The sequence below is a fragment of the Anomaloglossus baeobatrachus genome, chromosome 1 (assembly GCF_048569485.1).
Source record: "Anomaloglossus baeobatrachus isolate aAnoBae1 chromosome 1, aAnoBae1.hap1, whole genome shotgun sequence".
NCBI classification, from domain to species: Eukaryota; Metazoa; Chordata; class Amphibia; order Anura; family Aromobatidae; genus Anomaloglossus; species Anomaloglossus baeobatrachus.
The window spans coordinates 264,352,529-264,376,603 of record NC_134353.1 but is presented as its reverse complement, the minus strand read 5'-3'; the positions used below and the strand labels follow the sequence as shown (position 1 = coordinate 264,376,603).

Sequence of the window (24,075 nt, the reverse complement as noted above, 5' to 3'; positions counted from 1 at the left end):
ACTGTGAGGAGGGGGCAGCATGCATGGGACACTGTGAGGAGGGGGCAGCATGCATGGGACACTGTGAGGAGGGGGCAGCATGCATGGGACACTGTGAGGAGGGGGCAGCATGCATGGGACACTGTGAGGAGGGGGCAGCATGCATGGGACACTGTGAGGAGGGGGCAGCATGCATGGGACACTGTGAGGAGGGGGCAGCATGCATGGGACACTGTGAGGAGGGGGCAGCATGCATGGGACACTGTGAGGAGGGGGCAGCATGCATGGGACACTGTGAGGAGGGGGCAGCATGCATGGGACACTGTGAGGAGGGGGCAGCATGCATGGGACACTGTGAGGAGGGGGCAGCATGCATGGGACATTGTGAGGAGGGAGCAGCATGATGTGAGGTCAATGTGCAGATCATATTTCGTAATTGAGGAAGGTGTGGAGGGTATAATTTATAAGGGAGGGCAGTGTGTAGTTTATTAGGGGCAGTGTGACAGTCACAGTATATAAGTGGGGACGGTGTGGTGGGAATATTTTATACCCATGCTATGTTTTGATGTTCCCGTGGTGATCCCCATTGGGGGGGGGGGTTAGTGCCCTTCATTTCTCATTTATATTTTTTAAAGTGTTTTACAGAGTAGATCTGCCTTAAACAGATGTCGTGTGCGAAAACTCAGTGTTACGTTGTCAATAAGGGGCGCGACCACTTAAAGTGCCTAGGGCAGCACGAAGGCAAAATACAGCCCTGACCATTATTGTCAATGGCCCTGTTGGTGCTCACAGAAACCCCAGCAAAAAAGGATTCGGACTTTTGCGTCTCTGAACAGGGGTTGAAATGCATTATGTAAGCAACGTTACATTATAGATCATATTACAGATGACACTAGATGCTATAAGAAAATTGTTTAAAAGAACGGAGAGTTTTCAGTGGTTGATACCATCTTTTCAGTTAGCCATTAAAAGGTAATAATAGCAAGCTTTCGAGACTAGTAGTCTCGAAATAGTATTCTCGAAAGCTTGCTATTATTACCATCTTTTCAGTTAGGCCGGGGCCACACGGGGATTACTACGGTCCCCTCGCATGACACTCGGCTCACGCTGGCAGTACAGCAGAGCCGAGAGTCATGCAAGTGTGACTGCGACTGAGGTCCAATCATGCAAGCGGACCTCAGCTGCGGGGGACGGGCCGGCACTGAGGAGTTAAGGGCCAATGCTGCGGAGGGCGGTGGCCGACGCTGAGGAGGGGAGAGAGGGATTTAACCAGGGCTGTGGAGTCGGTAAGCCAAACCTTCGACTCCGACTCCGACTCCTCAAATTCTCTTGCACCGACTCCGACTCCGGCTCCGGCTCCGACTCCGGCTCCGACTCCGACTCCGGCTCCGACTCCGACTCCGGCTCCGACTCCGACTCCTACATATATTGCTTATAGTTAGGTGAAAAATTTATTGTAGTACATGAATATGTGTATGTGAACATCAGACATTTAATAATTTTTATGATACAATAATCAAGATATTTGGATAGAACATAAAATATATTTATTGGAATACAACTTTAGAACACAAAAAACTGTAATAAATTGTAAATATGTAATACACTATGTAATATACAGTAGATTACATATATATCTTGTGTGTGTGTATATACACTGTATATATATATATATATTATATATATTACATATTTACAATTTATTAGTTTTTTTGTGTTCTAAAGTTGTATTCCAATAAATATTTTATGTTCTATCCAAATATCTTGATTATTGTATCATAAAAACAATTAAATGTCTGATGTTCACATTGTACTACAATAAATTTTTCACTTAAATATAAGCATTATACTAAATGTTGTTATTTAGTAAAATATTCAGCACATTCTGCATTGCACTCCTGTCCCCAATTTATTATATATTTTAGGAGTCGGAGTCGGTGCATTTTATACCGACTCCGACTCCGACTCCACCAAAATGAGCTCCGACTCCGACTCCACGACTCCGACTCCGACTCCACAGCCCTGGATTTAACTCCCTCTCTCCTCCGTAGACGGCTATAGCCATACTCGCCCTGCACTCGCGGTACACCGGTATTCCGCGAGTGCAGTGCGATTTTTCTCTCGCCCCATACACTTGAATGGGTGCGAGAGAAAACAGGATCGCATTACAGTGGCAGCATGCTGCGATTGTTTTCTTGGTCCGATTAGGGCTGAGAAAATAATTGCTCTTGTGCGCTGATACACAGGCTAATATTGGTCCAAGTCGAATGCGATGTTTTGGTTTTTTTGGCACTCCACTTGCTCCAATTTTCATGCCATGTGGCTTAGGCCTTAGCCATTAAAAGGTATCAACCACTGAGGACTCTTAGTTCTTTTAAACAATTTTTTTATCTCTACTGAGATGCTATGGATGATGAGTCACAGCCAGAGAATTGGGCAAGGCAAAATTCTTTGTAAAACCCTGATGTAGCTGACACTGCTATTTCTGTAGAAGAAGGAACTGCTGTGTCGCCTGCAATGCTGTTTCCAAGTTATCACTTTTCTTGTGCAGAAGTGGATTTTTATAAAACTGCTAAGTTAACCCTTTCAAGTCCAAAATATAATTTTCTTTACTCTGACTGAATTCAGTAACGTTTTTAGGCTCGATGTAGCTATACTGATTCATTAATATTTAATTTTTGCTACTTTGTTATACTTTTTATATTTTACTTTTTTTTATCGTGGAGACGGCACTTTTTTTTTTTTTTTCAGGTGGGTTTCACTTACAATTCGCCTGCAAACACACTTTAGAAAATGAACATTGTGCAGTGTCCAAACATCTGCTGTGCACATGTCCGTCTTGTGTCACTTCTTTTAACCACGTCAGGGTTCGGAAACCCTAGAGCAGTTAACAGAAGTGATATGCTTATTCTTCAAGCGGTTTCCGTTCAGAAGCTGCCCACTAAAGAGAACCTGGCGTGTCAAAAAACGTTATTAACCTGCAGAAATTGTGTTAATCTGCAAGTTCATAGAGTGAAACTGCCCGGCTGGCACACTGAAAGCCCAGCTACTGGCTTTCACTCTACACCAGGGGTGGGGAACCTTTTATGCGGCCCCCGGGCACATTCCCGGGGGCTGCAGTGCTGGCGCCGCCAGCCCTTTAAATGACCACATGCACTGTTTGGGAGAACCAATGGGCTCTCCCGCTGTCCAGTAGCGTAATCAGCAGTGTGTGCCCGCCCCTCTGTCCCCTCGTGCTGCGTGTGTGCCCGCCCCTCTGTCCTCCGGAGCGATGTGCCCGCCCCTCTTTCCCCTCGTGCGGTGTGCCCGCCCCTCTGCCCTCCGGAGCGATCTGCCCGCCCCTCTTTCCCCTCGTGCGGTGTGCTTGCCCCTCTGCCCTCCGGAGCGATCTGCCCGCCCCTCTTTCCCCTCGTGCGGTGTGACCGCCCCTCTGCCCTCCGGAGCGATGTGCCCGCCCCTATGTCCTGTCGTGTGGTGTGACCGCACCTTTCAACTTCAGAGCGATCTGCCCGCCCCTCTGCCCTCCGGCCTGCACTGTCTCCGGCGCTGTGTGCGCGCGCCTGCACTCTGCTCCTCGTCCAGTACTTTGTGTACCCTCCCCCCAGAGTTGTGTGCAACGATCAGTGCTGTGTCCCTCACCCCATGCTGTCTATCACCTCAGGTTTGTGACTCCCCAGTAATGTCAGGGCTCTGCAGGTGCTGTGTGCAGAGCCCTGACATTACTGGGGGGCAGTGCTGTGTGCCCTCCCAATGCTGTGCATCACCCCCAGTGTTGTGTTCCCCCAGTGATGTCTGTGCCCCCCTCAGTGATGTCTTTGCCCCCAGCTCCTCTTATGATGTGTATGTCCCCCAGCCCTTCTTTTTTTCTGTATGCCCCCCAGCCCCTCTTGTGTTGTGTATGCCCCCCAGCCCCTCTTGTGTTGTGTATGCCCCCCAGTGTCTCCTGTTATGTGTATGCCCCCCAGCATCTCTTGCGTTGTGTATGCCCCCCAGCGTCTCCTGTTATGTGTATGCCCCCCCAGCACCTCTTGTGTTGTTTGCCTTCAGCGTCTCCTGTGACTTATACATCACATTGGAGATGCTGGGGGCATATACATCACAGGAGACACTGGGGACATACACAACACAGGAGGGGCTGTGGGCATTTACATCACAGGAGGGGCTGGGAGCATATATAGCTCCTCATGAGATGTATGTGCCTCCAGTGTCTCCTGTGATGTGTATATACAGCAGTCCCAGCGTTTCCTTTCTGTTGTGTATACGTCAGTCACAGCGTTTTCAATGTGATGTATATGCCCCCAGCCCCTCCAGTGATGTATGTGCCTTCAGTGACTCCTGTAATGTATATAGAGCAGTCCCAGTGTCTCCTATGTGTTGTGTGTGCCTCCAGTGTCTCCTATGTGTTGTGTGTGCCTCCAGTGTCTCCTATGTGTTGTGCGTGCCTCCAGTGTCTCCTATGTGTTGTGCGTGCCTCCAGTGTCTCCTATGTGTTGTGCGTGCCTCCAGTGTCTCCTATGTGTTGTGCGTGCCTCCAGTGTCTCCTATGTGTTGTGCGTGCCTCCAGTGTCTCCTATGTGTTGTGCGTGCCTCCAGTGTCTCCTATGTGTTGTGCGTGCCTCCAGTGTCTCCTATGTGTTGTGCGTGCCTCCAGTGTCTCCTATGTGTTGTGCGTGCCTCCAGTGTCTCCTATGTGTTGTGTGTGCCTCCAGCGTCTCCTATGTGATGTATATGATTTATCAAATATTATTATCACAAAGAGTTGACTGCGCTTCAGACCGAGACAGAAAAGCAGTTGTGAGAAGAAACATGATTAGTATCATCCAACATCACAGCCGCACCAAAGAGAAGCCGCTCCGGCCGCCACAGTAGGGGTGAGTTGATTGACCAAATATAGCCGGGTAATTTTCACATTGATAATTTTGTGCGGCCCCCGAAGGTTGGTAGAAATTTCCAAATGGCCCCCGGCTGAAAAAAGGTTCCCCACCCCTGCTCTACACTATAAAAGGGAGCCTATGAAAAATTCTTTTAACCTGAAGATATGAGGTTAATCTGCAGGTTAATAGTGTTCTAAAACAGCCTGGCCGCTTTTAGCCATAAAGGCTTGGCCGTAGCAGTTTGTCGCTCAGTACGTAGTAATCGGCGGCTGTAACCATGTGGCGGCACAGACTGACAGCTACCAGTGTATCGAAGAACCTAAGGGGCACTTTGCACACTATGACAAAGCAAGCCGATGCTGTGATGCCGTGCGCGATAGTCCCCGCCCCCGTCTCAGTTGCGATATCATGGTGATAGCTGCCGTAGCGAACACCTCCTTCCCTCCGCATAGCCGGCGTGAGCCGCAGGACGCAGGTAGGAGATGTTCCTCGCTCTTGCGGCTTCACACACAGCGATGTGTGCTGCTGCAGGAACGAGGAACAACATCGTAACATCAGTATTTCCCAATTCATAGAAATGCCGGACCCTACACCGATGATACAATAACGACGCTTTTGCGCTCGTTAATTGTATCATAAAGGATTTACACACTACGATATCGACTGCGACGCCGGATGTGCATCACTTTCGATTTGACCACACCACACCCAGGTGCGATGTCGTAGTGTGCAAAGTGCCCCTAAGGCTATGTTCACACAGGGCTTTTTTGGTAAGCTCTTGTTGCGTTTTTGTAGCTGCAGATTTGCCTTGCTTTTATGCAAATCCACGCTAATAAAAAGCTGCTTTTTACAGTCCCAGCAAAGTGTGAGAAATCTCATGCACACACACAGATTTTTTTCCTGACTGTTTTGTACCTGTGTTTTTGCTGCAGATTTCAAAGAATGAACTTGTCAATTCTTTGCAGCGTTTTTGCAACATTTTTTCATTGATTCAACCCATTTTGTAGAAAAAAAAACAAAAAATGCCACCAAAAACGCAGATGCCTCAAAGGAGATTTCCTACCACAAGATCAGGTTTTGGTCAGGAAAAAAACTTACCAAAAAAGCCCTGTGTGAACATAGCCTAAACGTTGGAGGCTGGTGGTAGGAATAAAGGTAAAAAATATTTTTTTTTTTTTTCTTGCAGATTTTAATCAATACTGCAAGGAAAAACGCGTCCCAGCAAAGTCTATGAGAATCCTGACTTGCTGTGCACATGTTGCTTCTTTTTTCTTTGTAGATTTTGGTGGTGAATAAAGAAGCAGCATCTGCGTTTTTCTGTAGATATAATCCACTGCAGTGCTCGTGCCCGATCAATACAATCGATTATATCTTGTCAGTGCTGCATCCGGCATGGTGTATGAGGCTCTTCATAGCTAAGTAACCGGGGGTCGTCATGGTGATGACCCAGGATTGCCATGGCAGCGATTGGGTCACTTTACAGGGACCCAATCTCTAGGGTGAGGTAAGCTACCCCTCTCCCTGCTTCCTGAATGCTGCAATCTCATTGATCACAGTATTCAAGAGGTTAAACTGACGGGAGCACTGATCTGGTCAGTTAGAAACAGGCCCCGGCAGTAACATCAGCTGTAGACTCAGCGGGGATACAGCGCAGAAACCTCCGCGATCGCCAGGGCTAAAAAACAAATGGAAAAACGCATGGAAAAAAAATGTGCAAACGCCATTAAAAATAAAAACGTTGTTCCTGCCAAAACATAGTTTTGTGTGCAGAAAATCTTCACACAAATCTGCTATGTGGGCACATACCCTTAGAAGACTATCAACCTGCAGATTAACCTCCTTTCTTCAGGTTGATAGCATTTTTGCTAGGCTCCCTTTAAGGCCCGTTTCACACGTCAGTGAAAAACACTGACGTTTTTCACTGGCGTGTAAAACACGCACATGTCCCTGCGTGTGCCGTGAATCACGGCACACGTGGGTTGTCTATGTGCAATCCGGGCTCCGTTCTCCGTGGCCCGTGATTGCACTTAGAAATCAACTCACCTGTGCCCGCTCCCGCTCTCCATGGTGCTGATCGCTCCCGCGGTGCAGCATCCGGCCGGCGCTGACCCCCACAGCAGCTGCTTCCGGGTCGGCTGTGTCGTGCATAATGAATATGCGCGACAGTAATGAGCCGGCTCAGAAGCAGCAGGGAGAACGGGCTGCAGAGGACATCGCTGGACGCCGGGTGAGTAAAAATGATTTTTATTTTAGAAGCACGTTTTTTTCTGGCACGTGTCTCACGGATCACACCACTGCGTGGTCCGTGGGACATCAGTGATGCCAGAAAAAAATGGACATGTCTCCGTGCGGCAATCACAGACACGCGGGTACACCGCACGGAGACACGTGCAGTGAAAAATCACTGATGTGTGAGCAGACCCATTCATTATAATGGGTCTGTGTATGTCAGTGATTCTGGTACGTTTAAAAAAAAAGCACAAACGTACCAGAATCACTGACGTGTGAAAGGGGCCTAACAGTGTAGAGTGAAAGCTACTGCAAGAACAATGGCAAAGCCGCCTCAGTAAAATCGCTGCAGGCATTTTCGTAAAGCAGCTTTGCCTGGGAAAACTCTAAATGACGCTGACAAATACCCTTCGGTCAGGTTGAAAATGCACTTAAAGGGAACCAGCCACCAGTATTTTTTTGATATGAAGTAAAGGCAGAGCCATGTGACACTAAGATGCGGAATCCAGGCATACCTGTTGTAGAAAGATCCAATGCTTGGTTGCTGAAATATCTTTAATCAAAGTTGCAGAAATGCACTGCACTTTTCTGCCTTCATTAAAATGGTGCCGGAGTCCACTCATGCACATACCGCGATCTCCGGTGCCATTTTATTGAAGACACTGCAGTGAAGACTGAGAGGCATCAGCATGTGCGCAGTGTTTTTGGTTTTTGTTTTTTTTTTTTTTAACATCTGCGCACACGTCCCTGCTACTCATAGTGTTCACCATAGTATTTTTAATAAAATGGTACCGGAGATGTGCATGTGTGGACTCGGCGCCATTTTAATGAGGACAGAATTACTGTGGCAATGCGCAGGTGCCGTCAACAGCAGTAATGATAGCGCGACACAATATTTAAATAAAGAAAAGGGGGCAAGCCAGGAGGACGCCAGAGGAGGAATAAAGGGTGAGGACCCGACCCACAAAGGTCCGTCTCGCTGTACCCGTCAATCAAAGTGGAGTGCATTTCTGCAACTTTGATTACAGATATTTCAGCAAGCAAGCATCGGATCTTTCTATAATTTATAACAGGTATGCCTGCATTCAGCATCTTAGGGCCATATGGCACTGCCTTTTAGTTCAATTAGAAAAATCTTGGTGGTTGGTTCTCTTTTATTCAAGGTCTGTACAGACTCATCTGTGCTTAAGAGGCTGTCAGTTTGTATCAGGAGACAAGTATTAACATTTATGAATACGATATCCATCAGGATTGTAATAAAAGAACCGGTCTTCACAACCTAAAGTGAAAGAGTGGTGGGGGGGGCGTGGCCAGCAGGCAGCATGAGCGGTCGCATCTGAGAGCAGCTCCGCAGTCCAACACTGATATATATTATTAATCCTGCTGAAATTGGTGCCTAAATACACCTCCGGATTACCTGTGGTGCGGTGAGCATTTTGATCGGTACCATGAGTAGAGGTCGCAGCGCAGCGGCGGCTGAGAAGCTGAAGAAGTTTGCTCGGGACTCCCAGCAAGATGGCGCCGGCAAGCAGGCAGAGCGGGAATCCAGTGAGGCGGAGGAGGAGGAGAGCATGGAGGCCGGATCCAAGGAATCGCAGGAGCTAACCTTGCAGCAAGTTACTTCGCAATTACTTGCAGCGATCCAGGATTCAAAAGTGTCGCTGACGGGTAAAATCGAGGAGGTGAAGATCGATGTGGGTCTCCTCCGGCTGGATTTGCAAAACCTGAGAGAGCGGGTAAAGGAGACGGAGCAGCGGATCTCCACGCTGGAAGACGGCGCAAGAGCGACGCCGGGCAGGTTGTCCTCTTTGGAAAGCGCGGCAAATAACTGGGCGCAGAGGGCTGATGATCTGGAAAATCGCCTGCGTCGCAATAATTTAAGAATTCTGGGGATGCCGGAGAGGGCAGAAGGGAGCGACCCATGTAAGTTCATGGAAACATGGCTCTCCGAAACTTTCCCTGATGCGACACTGTCAGCGGCATTCACGATAGAAAGGGCCCACCGGGTACCGGCCAGACCTCCTCCCCCAGGAGCGCAGCCCAGACCTCTCCTGGCCCGACTGTTGAGCAGCAGGGATAGAGATGCGATCCTTGGTGCGGCGAGACGCAAGGGCCCGATCTTACACAATAACGCTCCCATATTAATCTTCCCGGACTTCTCTGCGTCTCTCCAGAAAACGAGGGCATCCTTCATTCAGGTGAAAAAACGCCTTAGAGAACACCAAATTGCTTACTCCATGATCTTCCCAGCCCGTCTCAGAGTGGTTCATCAAGAGCGATCCCTGTTCTTTACTTCTCCTGCGGAAGCGGATGACTGGATCAACACTCTGAAGAGGAAGCGCTGATGCGTTACAGTCACGGGCGATGCCTGGAGGGTCGTTGTTGTGATGGCGTCGCGGTTCTGATTCACTTATTTCATCTTCTTTGGAGCGAGATTGGTGATGCGGCTCTAATCCTTGGGACGTCGTGTCTGCAATCACAGTTGAGATCGTTTTAGGATCATCCTATGAAGGTACTTGGCGTCCCTTGATACACGAAATATATATTTTTTGTTTGCTTCATTCCTCCTGGCATGCGAGTGGAGCGGGGCGCGGGATCGCAATTGCGTTCACGTCCTGATCTTCTAATCTTCTGGTTCCAGTTCGTTGAGAAGCTGCTGATCTCATCGGGAGGCGCTGGTGCGCTTGTGACCCCTCCGGAGGCATGTGAGTTTCCGGATGTGTCTATTATTGGTCTTCCATTGATCCGGTTGCCAGGTTTGGCCCTCCTCGTGAGCGGGCAGCTTGGGGTCGCACCTTTGCATGTGACGGGTCCTGCGTTCTCCGGGATCATTGTCCAACCCAGCTTGAGCTCCGGATTACTCGTCGCGGATGGGATCGGATCGAGTTGGCACCAGACGGGACATGGGACAGGCCGCTGTTGCGGCGTGGCGCCCTGAACTCTTTCATGCGATCTTGTTTTATCCTGTATTTTATTTGGATCCAAACTGGAACTTTAATCTGGGCTGGCAGCATTTGGCACCGCACTTAAGTTCATAATGTTGAATTCTGCCTAAGGTTACCATACGTTATAATAACTTACAGTCTAAGGTTACCTGCAAACTCTTCTCTTATTCCCTTCACACTCCTACCTCTTCCTCCCCCCTCCCCCTTATCAGCCTAATTCCTCATCCCCCTTTACCTCACCCCCATACCTCCTTATGGTTCTTTTAATCTCCTTTCTCCTTCAATCTTCATACTTTTTCTCCTCCTCATACCTCTATATTATCTCTCTCTCTTGCCCTCTCTTCTATTTTCTATTTTAATCTCTCCTCTTTCTCCTTCTCTTCCCTACTTCTCCTTCTTCCTCCTCCCCCCCCCTCTTTTTTTTTTTTTTCTTCTCTCTCTCCTTCCCTCCTCATCTCTCCTTCCCCTCTTTTTTCCCCTCTATCCTTTTCTTTTCTCTCTTTTACCTCTATCCCCATCTATTCTTGGCCCTTTCACTTATGCACAATTAAAGGCTATGCTGCAGGGTAATTCATATTATTGGACTGCAGGAGACGCTTAAGTCCTTGTTTGAGGACACCCCCGTACCAAGTACACCATCTAGCCACGTTGGTTCACCCTAGTCGTTGCTAGGGAAAATCTCTCCTGGTCGCACTACTGGACCAGTTCTTATCGGCTGCGTGTGCGCAACCGATAGTTTGTATTTAAGGGTACGTTTACCCAAGTTCTACTGTAGGTTAAGTTTTTGACATTTTTCCAGCAATTCAGCAAGTGGCATCTTTCAATGGCTTTAAGCTTGATGACATGGAATGTTAGGGGACTGGGCACTTCCAGGAAACGGGCGGCAGTATTTGCTCATATCAAAAGATCCAAAGCTCAGATTGTATGTTTACAAGAGACCCATTTATTGTTGGAAACCACTAGAGTGCTTCAGAAGCCTTGGGTGCAATGGGCAGCTCACTCTGTTCATTCCTCATATTCTAGGGGAGTATCGGTACTAATCCATAAAGCTCTGCGGTGGGACCCGGGTACGATTATAAAGGATAATGATGGGAGGTATGTGTTTATCCAGGCTCATATCGATGGGGTTATGATAGTGATTCTAGCCATATACATCCCCCCTGCAATGGGAATTTCGATTTTGTATGAGGCGGCTAAGTTTGCCTCACAATTCCCACAAGCCCTGGGGCTCTGCATGGGGGACTTTAATTTGATTAATAACACAGGACTGGATAGATTCAACACCCGACAGGTCCCGATCTCCCCCACAATACAAACTAGACTGAGTGCATTCCTACAGGAGGTGGGATGGTGCGACATGTGGCGGTTTTTTAACCCAGTACTGAGAGAATATACATGCTATACTCCAGGGAAAAACTCACTATCTCGAATTGATTACATATGTGGAAATGAAAGAGTCTGTGCCCATATACAATTGGTATGTCACCTGCCCAGATCAGTATCAGATCACTCCCCGGTATTTGTAGGCATTAAATGGGAAGGATGTAAATCTCGTAAACTGTCACGGAAAATTAACCCTTGGTGGCTTTCACTCTTTGGTGCCAATGACAGGATTCCTGATCAGCTCAGGGCATACACGGAAATGAACTCCGTGGAAGAGAATCACTCGGCCTATTGGGATGCGCTCAAGGCGTATTTGAGGGGATGCTGTCACTCCTCTATCTCTTATATCAAGAAACAGACGGCCAGAGAGGAGGAGGAACTGGCCACCCAAAATAGAGTGCTTGAACATAGATTCACCTCGGACCCCTCTGAGGAAAACAGATCTCAGTGGCTTCAGGCTGGGAGGAAATATCTGCTGTACTTGCAAGACAAGGCTAAGAGACATGTATTCTTCACGAGCCAGAGATATTTTGAGCAAGGGAACCAATCCAGTAGCTTACTAGCATTCCTGGTGCGTCAATCCAATAGCTCACCTGCGGTCCTTAAGATGAGAGACCCTAGTGGCGAATCAATCACTTCCGTCAATGGTATTCTGGAGGTATTTCTGGACTTCTATAGGAACCTATATGAGTCCAGACTGGCTGTGTCAAGGGAGGAGATTGCCGAGTACTTACGAGATCTGGAGTTTCCCAGATTGACTTTGGCCCAGAGATCGGCCCTGGATGAGCCCATTAGTATGGAGGAGATGGTGGAGGCGATGGGGACCCTAATAGGGGTAAGGCATCTGGGCCAGACGGACTCCCGATTGAGATTTTTGACAAATATCGAGGGGAGCTGGCTCCAGCCCTCCTGGAAACGGTTGAGGCTTCGTTCCGCAAGGGACGGTTGCCAAATTCCTTTTATGAGGCAACCATCGTCCTACTGTTGAAACCAGATAAGGATCCATTGGATTGTGGCTCGTACAGGACGATCTCTTTGTTGAACTCTGATTATAAAATTCTTACTAAAATTCTAGCAACTAGACTCAATAAAGTGATCTCCTCTATAGTACATGAGGATCAGTCGGGATTCATCCCGGGTAGGAGTACCTCGGATAATCTGAGGAGGGCGCAGGTGGTCTTACAGATGGGCACCAAGTTAGAGGAGGATTGGGCTCTGGTCTCCCTGGATGCGGCCAAAGCCTTCGACTCTATAGAATGGCCATACCTGCTGGAGGTGCTGCGGGCATTTGGTTTCGGCAACGAATTTATCAGATGGATTGAGATTATATATAAAGCTCCATCTGCTAACATTCAGGTGGGTGGCGGGGTGTCGGAAACTTTCCCTTTGGGGAGGGGAACCAGACAGGGATGTCCCCTATCCCCTCTCCTGTTCGCCCTTGCCATGGAACCGCTGGCGGTGCGCATTCGAGCGGACCCAATTTACCGGGGGGTGAGACACCGTAAGGGAGAAGAACGTTTGTCTTTGTACGCAGACGACTTGTTACTGTTTGCATCTGATCCGGATTCCTCCATTCCTAGAGCCGTGCAATTGATTGATCGTTTTGGGGAGTTCTCGGGTCTGTCAATAAACTGGTCAAAGTCGTACCTCCTCTTTCTGTCTCGGAACAGAGAGGATCTGGTGCACGACCGCATATGTAGGGTTCCGGTGGTGGATCATTTTAAATATCTCGGAATTATACTGGCGGGAGGCCCTTCGGAGATGATAGCAAGAAATATTGCCCCCTTATCTCTCCTTCCCCTCTTTTTTCCCCTCTATCCTTTTCTTTTCTCTCTTTTACCTCTATCCCCATCTATTCTTGGCCCTTTCACTTATGCACAATTAAAGGCTATGCTGCAGGGTAATTCATATTATTGGACTGCAGGAGACGCTTAAGTCCTTGTTTGAGGACACCCCCGTACCAAGTACACCATCTAGCCACGTTGGTTCACCCTAGTCGTTGCTAGGGAAAATCTCTCCTGGTCGCACTACTGGACCAGTTCTTATCGGCTGCGTGTGCGCAACCGATAGTTTGTATTTAAGGGTACGTTTACCCAAGTTCTACTGTAGGTTAAGTTTTTGACATTTTTCCAGCAATTCAGCAAGTGGCATCTTTCAATGGCTTTAAGCTTGATGACATGGAATGTTAGGGGACTGGGCACTTCCAGGAAACGGGCGGCAGTATTTGCTCATATCAAAAGATCCAAAGCTCAGATTGTATGTTTACAAGAGACCCATTTATTGTTGGAAACCACTAGAGTGCTTCAGAAGCCTTGGGTGCAATGGGCAGCTCACTCTGTTCATTCCTCATATTCTAGGGGAGTATCGGTACTAATCCATAAAGCTCTGCGGTGGGACCCGGGTACGATTATAAAGGATAATGATGGGAGGTATGTGTTTATCCAGGCTCATATCGATGGGGTTATGATAGTGATTCTAGCCATATACATCCCCCCTGCAATGGGAATTTCGATTTTGTATGAGGCGGCTAAGTTTGCCTCACAATTCCCACAAGCCCTGGGGCTCTGCATGGGGGACTTTAATTTGATTAATAACACAGGACTGGATAGATTCAACACCCGACAGGTCCCGATCTCCCCCACAATACAAACTAGACTGAGTGCATTCCTACAGGAGGTGGGATGGTGCGACATGTGGCGGTTTTTTAACCCAGTACTGAGAGAATATACATGCTATACTCCAGGGAAAAACTCACTATCTCGAATTGATTACATATGTGGAAATGAAAGAGTCTGTGCCCATATACAATTGGTATGTCACCTGCCCAGATCAGTATCAGATCACTCCCCGGTATTTGTAGGCATTAAATGGGAAGGATGTAAATCTTGTAAACTGTCACGGAAAATTAACCCTTGGTGGCTTTCACTCTTTGGTGCCAATGACAGGATTCCTGATCAGCTCAGGGCATACACGGAAATGAACTCCGTGGAAGAGAATCACTCGGCCTATTGGGATGCGCTCAAGGCGTATTTGAGGGGATGCTGTCACTCCTCTATCTCTTATATCAAGAAACAGACGGCCAGAGAGGAGGAGGAACTGGCCACCCAAAATAGAGTGCTTGAACATAGATTCACCTCGGACCCCTCTGAGGAAAACAGATCTCAGTGGCTTCAGGCTGGGAGGAAATATCTGCTGTACTTGCAAGACAAGGCTAAGAGACATGTATTCTTCACGAGCCAGAGATATTTTGAGCAAGGGAACCAATCCAGTAGCTTACTAGCATTCCTGGTGCGTCAATCCAATAGCTCACCTGCGGTCCTTAAGATGAGAGACCCTAGTGGCGAATCAATCACTTCCGTCAATGGTATTCTGGAGGTATTTCTGGACTTCTATAGGAACCTATATGAGTCCAGACTGGCTGTGTCAAGGGAGGAGATTGCCGAGTACTTACGAGATCTGGAGTTTCCCAGATTGACTTTGGCCCAGAGATCGGCCCTGGATGAGCCCATTAGTATGGAGGAGATGGTGGAGGCGATGGGGACCCTAATAGGGGTAAGGCATCTGGGCCAGACGGACTCCCGATTGAGATTTTTGACAAATATCGAGGGGAGCTGGCTCCAGCCCTCCTGGAAACGGTTGAGGCTTCGTTCCGCAAGGGACGGTTGCCAAATTCCTTTTATGAGGCAACCATCGTCCTACTGTTGAAACCAGATAAGGATCCATTGGATTGTGGCTCGTACAGGACGATCTCTTTGTTGAACTCTGATTATAAAATTCTTACTAAAATTCTAGCAACTAGACTCAATAAAGTGATCTCCTCTATAGTACATGAGGATCAGTCGGGATTCATCCCGGGTAGGAGTACCTCGGATAATCTGAGGAGGGCGCAGGTGGTCTTACAGATGGGCACCAAGTTAGAGGAGGATTGGGCTCTGGTCTCCCTGGATGCGGCCAAAGCCTTCGACTCTATAGAATGGCCATACCTGCTGGAGGTGCTGCGGGCATTTGGTTTCGGCAACGAATTTATCAGATGGATTGAGATTATATATAAAGCTCCATCTGCTAACATTCAGGTGGGTGGCGGGGTGTCGGAAACTTTCCCTTTGGGGAGGGGAACCAGACAGGGATGTCCCCTATCCCCTCTCCTGTTCGCCCTTGCCATGGAACCGCTGGCGGTGCGCATTCGAGCGGACCCAATTTACCGGGGGGTGAGACACCGTAAGGGAGAAGAACGTTTGTCTTTGTACGCAGACGACTTGTTACTGTTTGCATCTGATCCGGATTCCTCCATTCCTAGAGCCGTGCAATTGATTGATCGTTTTGGGGAGTTCTCGGGTCTGTCAATAAACTGGTCAAAGTCGTACCTCCTCTTTCTGTCTCGGAACAGAGAGGATCTGGTGCACGACCGCATATGTAGGGTTCCGGTGGTGGATCATTTTAAATATCTCGGAATTATACTGGCGGGAGGCCCTTCGGAGATGATAGCAAGAAATATTGCCCCCTTATTATCATACTTCGGGGAGAAATTTCATAGATGGAGCCAACTCCTGCTATCAGTGGCGGGAAGGATTAACCTCCTTAAAATGATAGTGCAACCAAAGTGCCTCTATATTACCCAGCATGTATTTGTACGGATTCCCCGCTCTTTCTTTCGGTCCCTGGAATCTTTAATGATCACATTTGTCTGGGGTACGTCCAGATCAAGAGTCCAATTGGCCAAATTACAAAGACCCAAGGATATGGGGGGTATGGCCCTTCCTGATCTTTATATTTACTACCTGGCCGGACAGTTGAAATATCTGGGTCAATGGACACTCCCCGGGGTCAGGGGTTCTCCGGAAGGACTCCTGGCAGAGTTCACAGGTGTGGATCTCCTGTGGCCGTTACTGACGGATCACAGGAGGGCCCCTGAGGGTCGTGTCCTCCCGATGCACAAATTGGGGGCCAGGATCTGGAAAGAGGCTAAAGCCGTATTCGGATTTCATGATGTACCAACTGAGACGCCCATATGGGATAACCTGGACCTTCCACATTTTTGTGGGTTGCCGGGGTTTGGTGAATGGAGGAATCGCGGAATAGTCTCCCTGGGATCACTGGTCCGGGATGGTGAACTCCGCCCCTTTGCACAACTGTGGACAGAATTCGATTTGCCGGAATCTCATGGGTTTCAGTATCTCCAGATTAGGCACGCCTTTCGAGCTCAGTTCTCTGGCCGTGGGGTTAGATTCTCTTCCTTCCCAGTCATTGGAATTATTATATCACAGGGCCCTGGTGGTCTTATTTCTAAACTTTACTCCTCCCTCATTCGGGCCAAGGCCATGAATAGTCCTCTTTCTGTTCGTGAGAGGTGGAGTGCCAGGATCCCTGAAATTGATGATGTAGTGTGGGACGACCATTGTCGAATCCCACACGCTGGTCTCTCCTGCAGTTAATAATAGACTGATTCAGTTATATATAATACACCAAAGTTATATCACTCCACAGAGACTGAACAAGATGAAAAAGACGAATAAATCGGTGGGGATGGGCTGTCCGAGATGCGGGAGAGACGGTGCGGATTTCTGGCACATGATATGGGATTGCCGGGTCATTCTCTCCTATTGGAGTGAGATTGTAACGACTCTTACCGCCATACTTCAAAAAGCGGTTGCTATGTGCCCAATCCTGTGTCTATTTGGGGTGGTAGATGTACACTCCTGGTCCCAAGATGAGAATCTATTAATAAAGAAGGTCCTTTTTCTGGCCCGGAAGGGCATTATACTAAATTGGATGAGCAATCCTCCCCCAACTAGAGCCTCTTGGATTGCCTTGGTAAACGCTATAATTCCATCTGAACAGTTTGTTTATAAGACAAGAGGCTCTTTAAATAAATTCAACAAAATATGGGGTAGATGGATGGGATGACCATTGACTGGAGGATCACCCGGTTCTCTGGCTGATAACCTACAATCGGTATTATCGCAATAATAGCCAATAGTGCCCCGGTAGGCGGAAAGGAGACACATGTGATACATGATACACTGCATCAGGGATATTACGGGTTCCCTGGAACCTGGGTTATACTCTCCTTGACAATATGGGCTTTGTGCCTCAAGATGGATATGTCTTGCGAGCTGACACCTTTGTTATGATTGATGTACTGTGACCATGCTGAAAGTAATGGACGTTGACTTGATTGTTGTTGCTTTATTACCCTGATTACCAACCAGTTTACATATACTTTTTTTTACTGTACAATTTGCTGACCTATTCTCTAATGTAATGATTTACTTAACTTTCAATAAAACGAGTTTAAAAAAAAAAAAAGTGAAAGAGTGGTGAACCACCCACTGCAATGTCATCATGAACAACAAGAGAAACATAGAAGTATTGTGCAAAATAAATGTGTATTTATTTGTATATAAAATTTATGAAGATGTGACAATACAAACACCACAGGTTACTTGAAGAAACCCAGGGAAGTATAAATTACGGTACATGTGTAAACTGCAGTCAATGTAACATATGTACCATTTTATTTAATGATATTATTTGAGGAATAACCTACAAAAGGGTGAGTATAACACCAGGGGCAAGGAGCTTCGACCCCTCCCCGCTGTCAAACCCTTTTTTTGATATGCATCAATACGTGTGTATTATATGCAGTGTTTTTCCTGCCAACACTCTGGGCTTTCATGTGTACCCTAATGCCAGAGGTCCCCAACTTTTCTGACCTTGAGAGCTACATTCAACTTTGAGAAAGGATCACGAGCCAGATCCCATTCCTCTCACAGTAGTGTCACCCAGAGCCCTCCATATTAATATCATGACCACAAAAGCTTTTCCAGTGACATCACACGAAGGCAGTATACCAAGATCCAAGAGTTCCTATCTTACCCCATCCATATCTGCTCTTCTGTGAAGGACTACTCACAAGTCACCATGTGTAGACCTGCTCTTCACAGCTGGTTGCTAGATCTGGTGCTAATGCGCCAATCTGGTAGACAGCTATAAGCCACCCATTGTGGGCCCACGAGCTGTATGTGGCTCCCGAGGCACAGGTTGGGGACCATTTCCCTTAGTCTATGTTAATACATAGTTGTTTTTTTTTTGCAGCGTTTTATTGTTTTTGTCTTATTTTGGGGGTGCATTTTCTTATTTCCTGCAAAAAAGAAGGTGCAGTTTACAGTATCAGCAAAAGTGAGATTGCCTTGATGTGGCTATTGCTCCGATATAGAAATGGCCATATTTGTATGCTAAATATCTCAATTAATTCTTAATTTCCTTTAGCAGTAATGCATATTTATATTCTTACATCCATGGGGTGCATGCTTTAGCATTTCAGAGTGAAACTGTCCTTTTTTTTTTTTTTGTAAAAAAATACTTTAAGGCCTCATTCAGATGTATGATTTTTGCACATAGTCTAAAATACAGTCTGTTATTCTAATATCAATAACGGTTATGTAGTATACTCTCTTCATTGCATGTGTGCACTCAGGTGGCTTGTGCAGTATCCATTATAACGACACTGTATATAGTATTTATATAGCAGTTATTCTTGTATACTTTTTACACCAAAGTAAAACTGTACGTATAAAGAACGTAAATTGCTATTGATAACTTTTTAATCGTGTATGAGGCCTGATGAGCCGAAGCAAAGAGGGGGGCCCGGGGTACTTGCTTAGGCTGCTTTCACACATCCAGTTTTTCCTGTGTGGCACAATATAGCACTTTGCAGAAAAAACGCAACCGTTTTTTTTGCCGCCGGTTGCGGGGTTTTTTGCATAGGCTTGCATTAGTGCCGTATTGTGCCGCATGGGCTTGCATTCCGTCCGGCTTTTGCCGCATGCGGCAGATTTAGCTGATGCGGTGGCCGGATGGAACGTTGTCTGGCACGTTTTTTTGTCCGGCAAAAAAAACGTATCGCGTCGCATCCGGTCGATGTGGCGTGATTTGCAATGCATGACTATGGACGCCGCATGCGGCGTCCTGTGGCAAACACCGCATCCGGCCGCCACATGCGGCTTATTCCACTGCACATGCTCAGTAGCCTGCCGCAAGCGGCAAAAAACGGTCGGGCTGCATGTCAAAAACTTATGCAAAGGATGCGGTTTTGTTACCGCATCCATTGCATAGGTTTTAGAGCCGGATTGGCCACCTCTGCTAAAAACCGGAGGTGTGAAAGCAGCCTTAGCTTTATTAAGCCCTGGGGCTCCTGTAATAGCTGCAGCTACTTACAAGTATGGCTGCTGCAGAGGGGGACGGCCACATCTTCAGTGATGTCAGACGATTCTGGCCCGCCCTTTTGTTCATTATTGCAAAGTTTGTACTGCGCATGCACTAAAGAGCCTGCCATGTACAGTACAAACAGGAACTTACCAGAAGAATGACGTTGTCGCAAGGAGAGAACATCAGTCAATCACCGCCGAGCAGGCCAGGACTCCATTTGAACCTTCTTCCTTCAGCGCTGGAGTCACCCGTTACTGGTGAATATAATGTATCTTACGTATATAGTGTGGATGCCTGTGTACAGCATAGTGCTGTGTGTATATATTATATGCAGCTTGCAGGCTCTAAGTATGTATGTGTGTGTGTAAATATATATATTATATATATTATAATGTGTGTGTATGTTAGTGGTCAGTCTTGGAGTTGTCTTTGGGGTAATTAGAATACTGCTCTGCAGCCCAGTTTCTGAAGGGAGGGGATCATGCTCTACTTCAATATGTTTATGTTGGCATTCATGTTTCCCTCAATGAACTGTAGCTCCCTACCGCTGGTAACACTCATGCTGCCTCAAACCATGACACTCCCACCACCATGCTTGACTGAAGTCAAGACACACTTGTCTTTGTACTCCTCACCTGGTTGCTGCTACACACGCTTGACACCATTTGAACCAAATAAGTTTATCTTGGTCTCATCAGACCACAATCTTGGTTGTACTCATCCTTCTTCCTCCAAACACAGTGAGTAGAGTTGATACCAAAAATTTCTAGTTGGGCTCATCTGACCACATGCCGCCTCTGGATCATCCAGATAGTCACTGGCGAACTTCCTGGACATGTGCTGGTATGAGCAGGGATTACTTTGCATGCCCTGCAGAATTTGAATCAATGATGGCGTAGTATGTTACTAACTGTAATCTTTGAGACTGTGGTCCCAGCTCTATTCGGGTCATTGACTAGGTCCTCCGTGTAGTTTTGCATTGATTCCTTACCTTTCTCAGACTCATCCTTACCCAACAGGTGAGATTTTGCATGGAGCCCCAGACTGAGTAAGATTGACAGTCATATTGTGTTTCTTCCATTTTCTAATAATTGTGCCAACAGTTGTTGTCTTCTTGCCAAGCTGCTTGCCTATTGTCCTGTAGCTCATCCTAGCTTTGTGCAAGTCTCCAATTTTGTCCCTGGTGTCCTTCACAGCTCTTTGATTTTGGCCATGATGGAGACGTTGTAGTGTGATTGTGTGTGTGGACAGGTGTCTTTCAAACAGGTGCAAGTAATACAGGTAATGAGTGCAGAGTAGGAGGGCTTCTTAAAGAAAAAATAACAGGTCTCTGAGAGCCAAAAATCTTGCTGGTTGGTAGATGATCAAATTCTGATTTCATGTCAGATAGTGAGGAAAAACATGCATATGTGTCTTTTTAGATAGTGTATGTAAACTTCTGGTTTCAACTATATTTCATGCAACAAAATACAAATTGATTATTTAAAAATCATATAATGTGATTTTCTGATTATTTTTTTGGCGGGATGGGGGGATTCTGTCTCATTGAAGTGTACCTACGATAAAAATTACAAATTTCTTCTTCCTTCTTTGTATGTGTGCAAATTTGCTAAATCAGCAGAGTATCAAATATTTATTTTCGTGTGTGTGTGCCCACAGCATTGCCCCTGCCCCCTGTGACCCCTCTCTACCATCTACTGGTAAGCTACATTCGGATTATAAGACGCACCCCTCATTTTCCTCCCAAATTTGTGGGAGGAACAGTGCGTTTTATAATAAAAAAAAATCATATATATATATATATATTAGTACCTTGTTGGATTAAGATCTGGACTTCACTCGGCCACTCCAATACATTTACAAGTTTCCCTTTTTTTTGACAAATTTCTAAACTTTTTCACTAATCTAATCTAATTTTTTTTTAAAAAAAAAACTACACATTTGGTATCTCGAACTGGTACTGACTTCATGAATCAATTTACCAGGTCAGCTTTACCATATAGTGAACATGTTATAATAAAAATAAACAAAAAAAAGACGAAATTGTGGAATTGCAATTTTTTTTTTTCTTTCCTTTTGCAATTTCACCACACTTAGAATTTTTTCACAGTGTTGAAGTGCACTATATGGTAAAATTAATGTTTCAATTCAAAAGTACAACTCGTTCTCTCTTATGGCTATGTTAACGGAAAATAAAAAAAATGATTGGTCTTGGAAGAAGCGCAGGAAAAGCGGAAAATGGCCAGCAGTATGCTTTTGTGTCATTGTCTTGTTGAAAGGTGAACCCTTTAAAGGGAATCTATCAGCCGTTTTTTTGCTATGTAAGCTGAAGCCATCATACTGCAAGGGTTAACATAGAAAATTCAGGGATGCCTGTCTTATCACAGTCTGACCTGTTGTTTATTTGCTATGTTTGTTTAAGCAGCAGTATAAAGGATAAAGTCTGGCTCAAACTGTTATAGACTAGGTACTTGGGTAAATAGTAGTACAAAATAGAAGTAAAACCCACTCAAATGATGAAAAGAGGGAAGATGTATGCAAAGTGTTTTTTATTGACAAACTGCAAATAACATGTGAAACCCTGACAGAAGCAACACCGACGTTTCGGTTGTGATACGTTTTTCAAGGTTGTTGCTTAATGACATGATTTCATGACATGAACTTTAAAATTAACTTTGTTCGTGGGGAAACCCCATTTAATGTTCTCTAACACAGCTCTGAGTGCTTCATAGAACAGCTGTAGTTAGAACTGAGAATAACTTACACATAGGACTCAATTTATTAATTGCTTTCTAGAGGCAATTAGTGACTCGGGATTTTATTTAGTGGTATCAGACTACAGGGGCCGAGCACAAATGTACGTCACAATTTTCAGATTTATATTTTTGTAATTTTTATAAAACCATACATCATTTCCATTACACTTCACAAATACCGTACTTGCCACTTTTTGTTAGTATATCACATAACATTCCAATGAAATATTTCAGTTTATGGGTGTAATGTTATAAAATGTGGAAAAGTTCATGGGGTATGAATACTTTTTCCATGCATTAAACAATTTATTTGACTTGTTATAATGAATCATTACAAAATATATGGAAAGTTATCTATGAACTGTTGTACTCTTATCATTGAGATTAATATTCCACTCCATAAAGCAAGTTTATGTACTCACTAACGATAAAAACCAATAATAATGTAATTTACATTTATCTGTTTCCTGTAGGAATGGCTTCCGCAGATGGGGACATTGATGTGGACACAGAACAGACTCTCACGTGCTTGCACATGAAAATGTACCATCCTCACCAACATGACAAAAGAATCTTCAGTGCCATCAATTTGTGCAAAAGACAAGAGATCAAAGCTGAGGATGTGGTTTTGTTTGGACGGGACGTTAATAGTTGTATGTTCAAGTTGCTCCATAACAAAGTCTCCCGAATGCAGTTCGCTTTGCAGTTCTTCATACCATTGAACACTTCCACAATGTCCTTTGAGATAAAAAACCTCAGCAAGAAAACTAAACTTTTTGTTGATGGATTGGAACTGAACTACCTCAATAAGGTTGAGTTACCACAAAAGTGCATAATCCGTTTTGGGGAATTTCAGATGTTGGTGGAGATTGAAGCTGGAGACTCCGACGACAAATTTGCAATCAACTGTGAAGTGTCACGCTATTCTCTTGTACAAGAAATAGGCCATCCGGTGATGATAGCCATCCCTGAAAATGGCACATTAATTTATCAGCCTTCAATTATTTTGTCAACCTCTCCCCCGGTGGAAGTTGATGAAAATGATGCATAGAAAGAATTATTACTGTATAATATTCATGCGGAGGTGAGGCAGGTGAGGCAGTTTGTATGCCTCGGGGGAAAAAGCCATCATGTGGCTGTATTTTGAGAGACTCTATGTCTAAGGATGATGTTCCATACATTGGCCAATATAAGGAATATAAAAGATGGCTCCACCTAACTGACTTCTGATAGTGTATTTAGAGCATATTATTGTAATGCTACAGGTGGGCAGAATAGGAGACCCCAGTAATGTAGTGTCTGCTACCATTGCCACCCCAATAGCTACTCTAATTTTAACTAATGAAACTGTAAAAATATTGTCAATGTCTCCGCATGCACGTCATTACTCTTCAACCTGTATTTATATAACTTTTACATAGAACTATATATATTTCTATCAAATGGAAAATCTACCATGTAAAATTAAATTCTTTTATCTTAACTATAAATCTTTTATTTCTGTTCTCATTGACATTTCAACGTGTTAATTATGGTTCATTATGGTTATCCTGTTACTTGAAAAAAAAAAAACACATCTGAAAGAATCCCATTGTGTGAAAATATTTCAGTAAACAAATCTGCTAAATGTTCTGAAACAAATTTTAATCCCTTTCCAACACTTGATATAAATGTCTGTCATGATCAGGAAGACGATCTCGC

General features: G+C 45.6%; 1 protein-coding gene across 1 annotated transcript in view; it reads left to right on the top strand.

Moving 5' to 3' along the window:
* Positions 1-23,864, top strand: part of TIFA (TRAF interacting protein with forkhead associated domain) — a 29,110-nt gene extending 5,246 nt beyond the window's left edge. The window contains exon 2 of the mRNA XM_075349427.1: positions 22,848-23,864. Coding sequence (XP_075205542.1) covers positions 22,848-23,425 — 578 coding nt within the window. The 3' untranslated portion in view covers positions 23,426-23,864. The remainder of the gene's footprint in view (positions 1-22,847) is intronic.
* Positions 23,865-24,075: the final 211 nt, after the last annotated feature.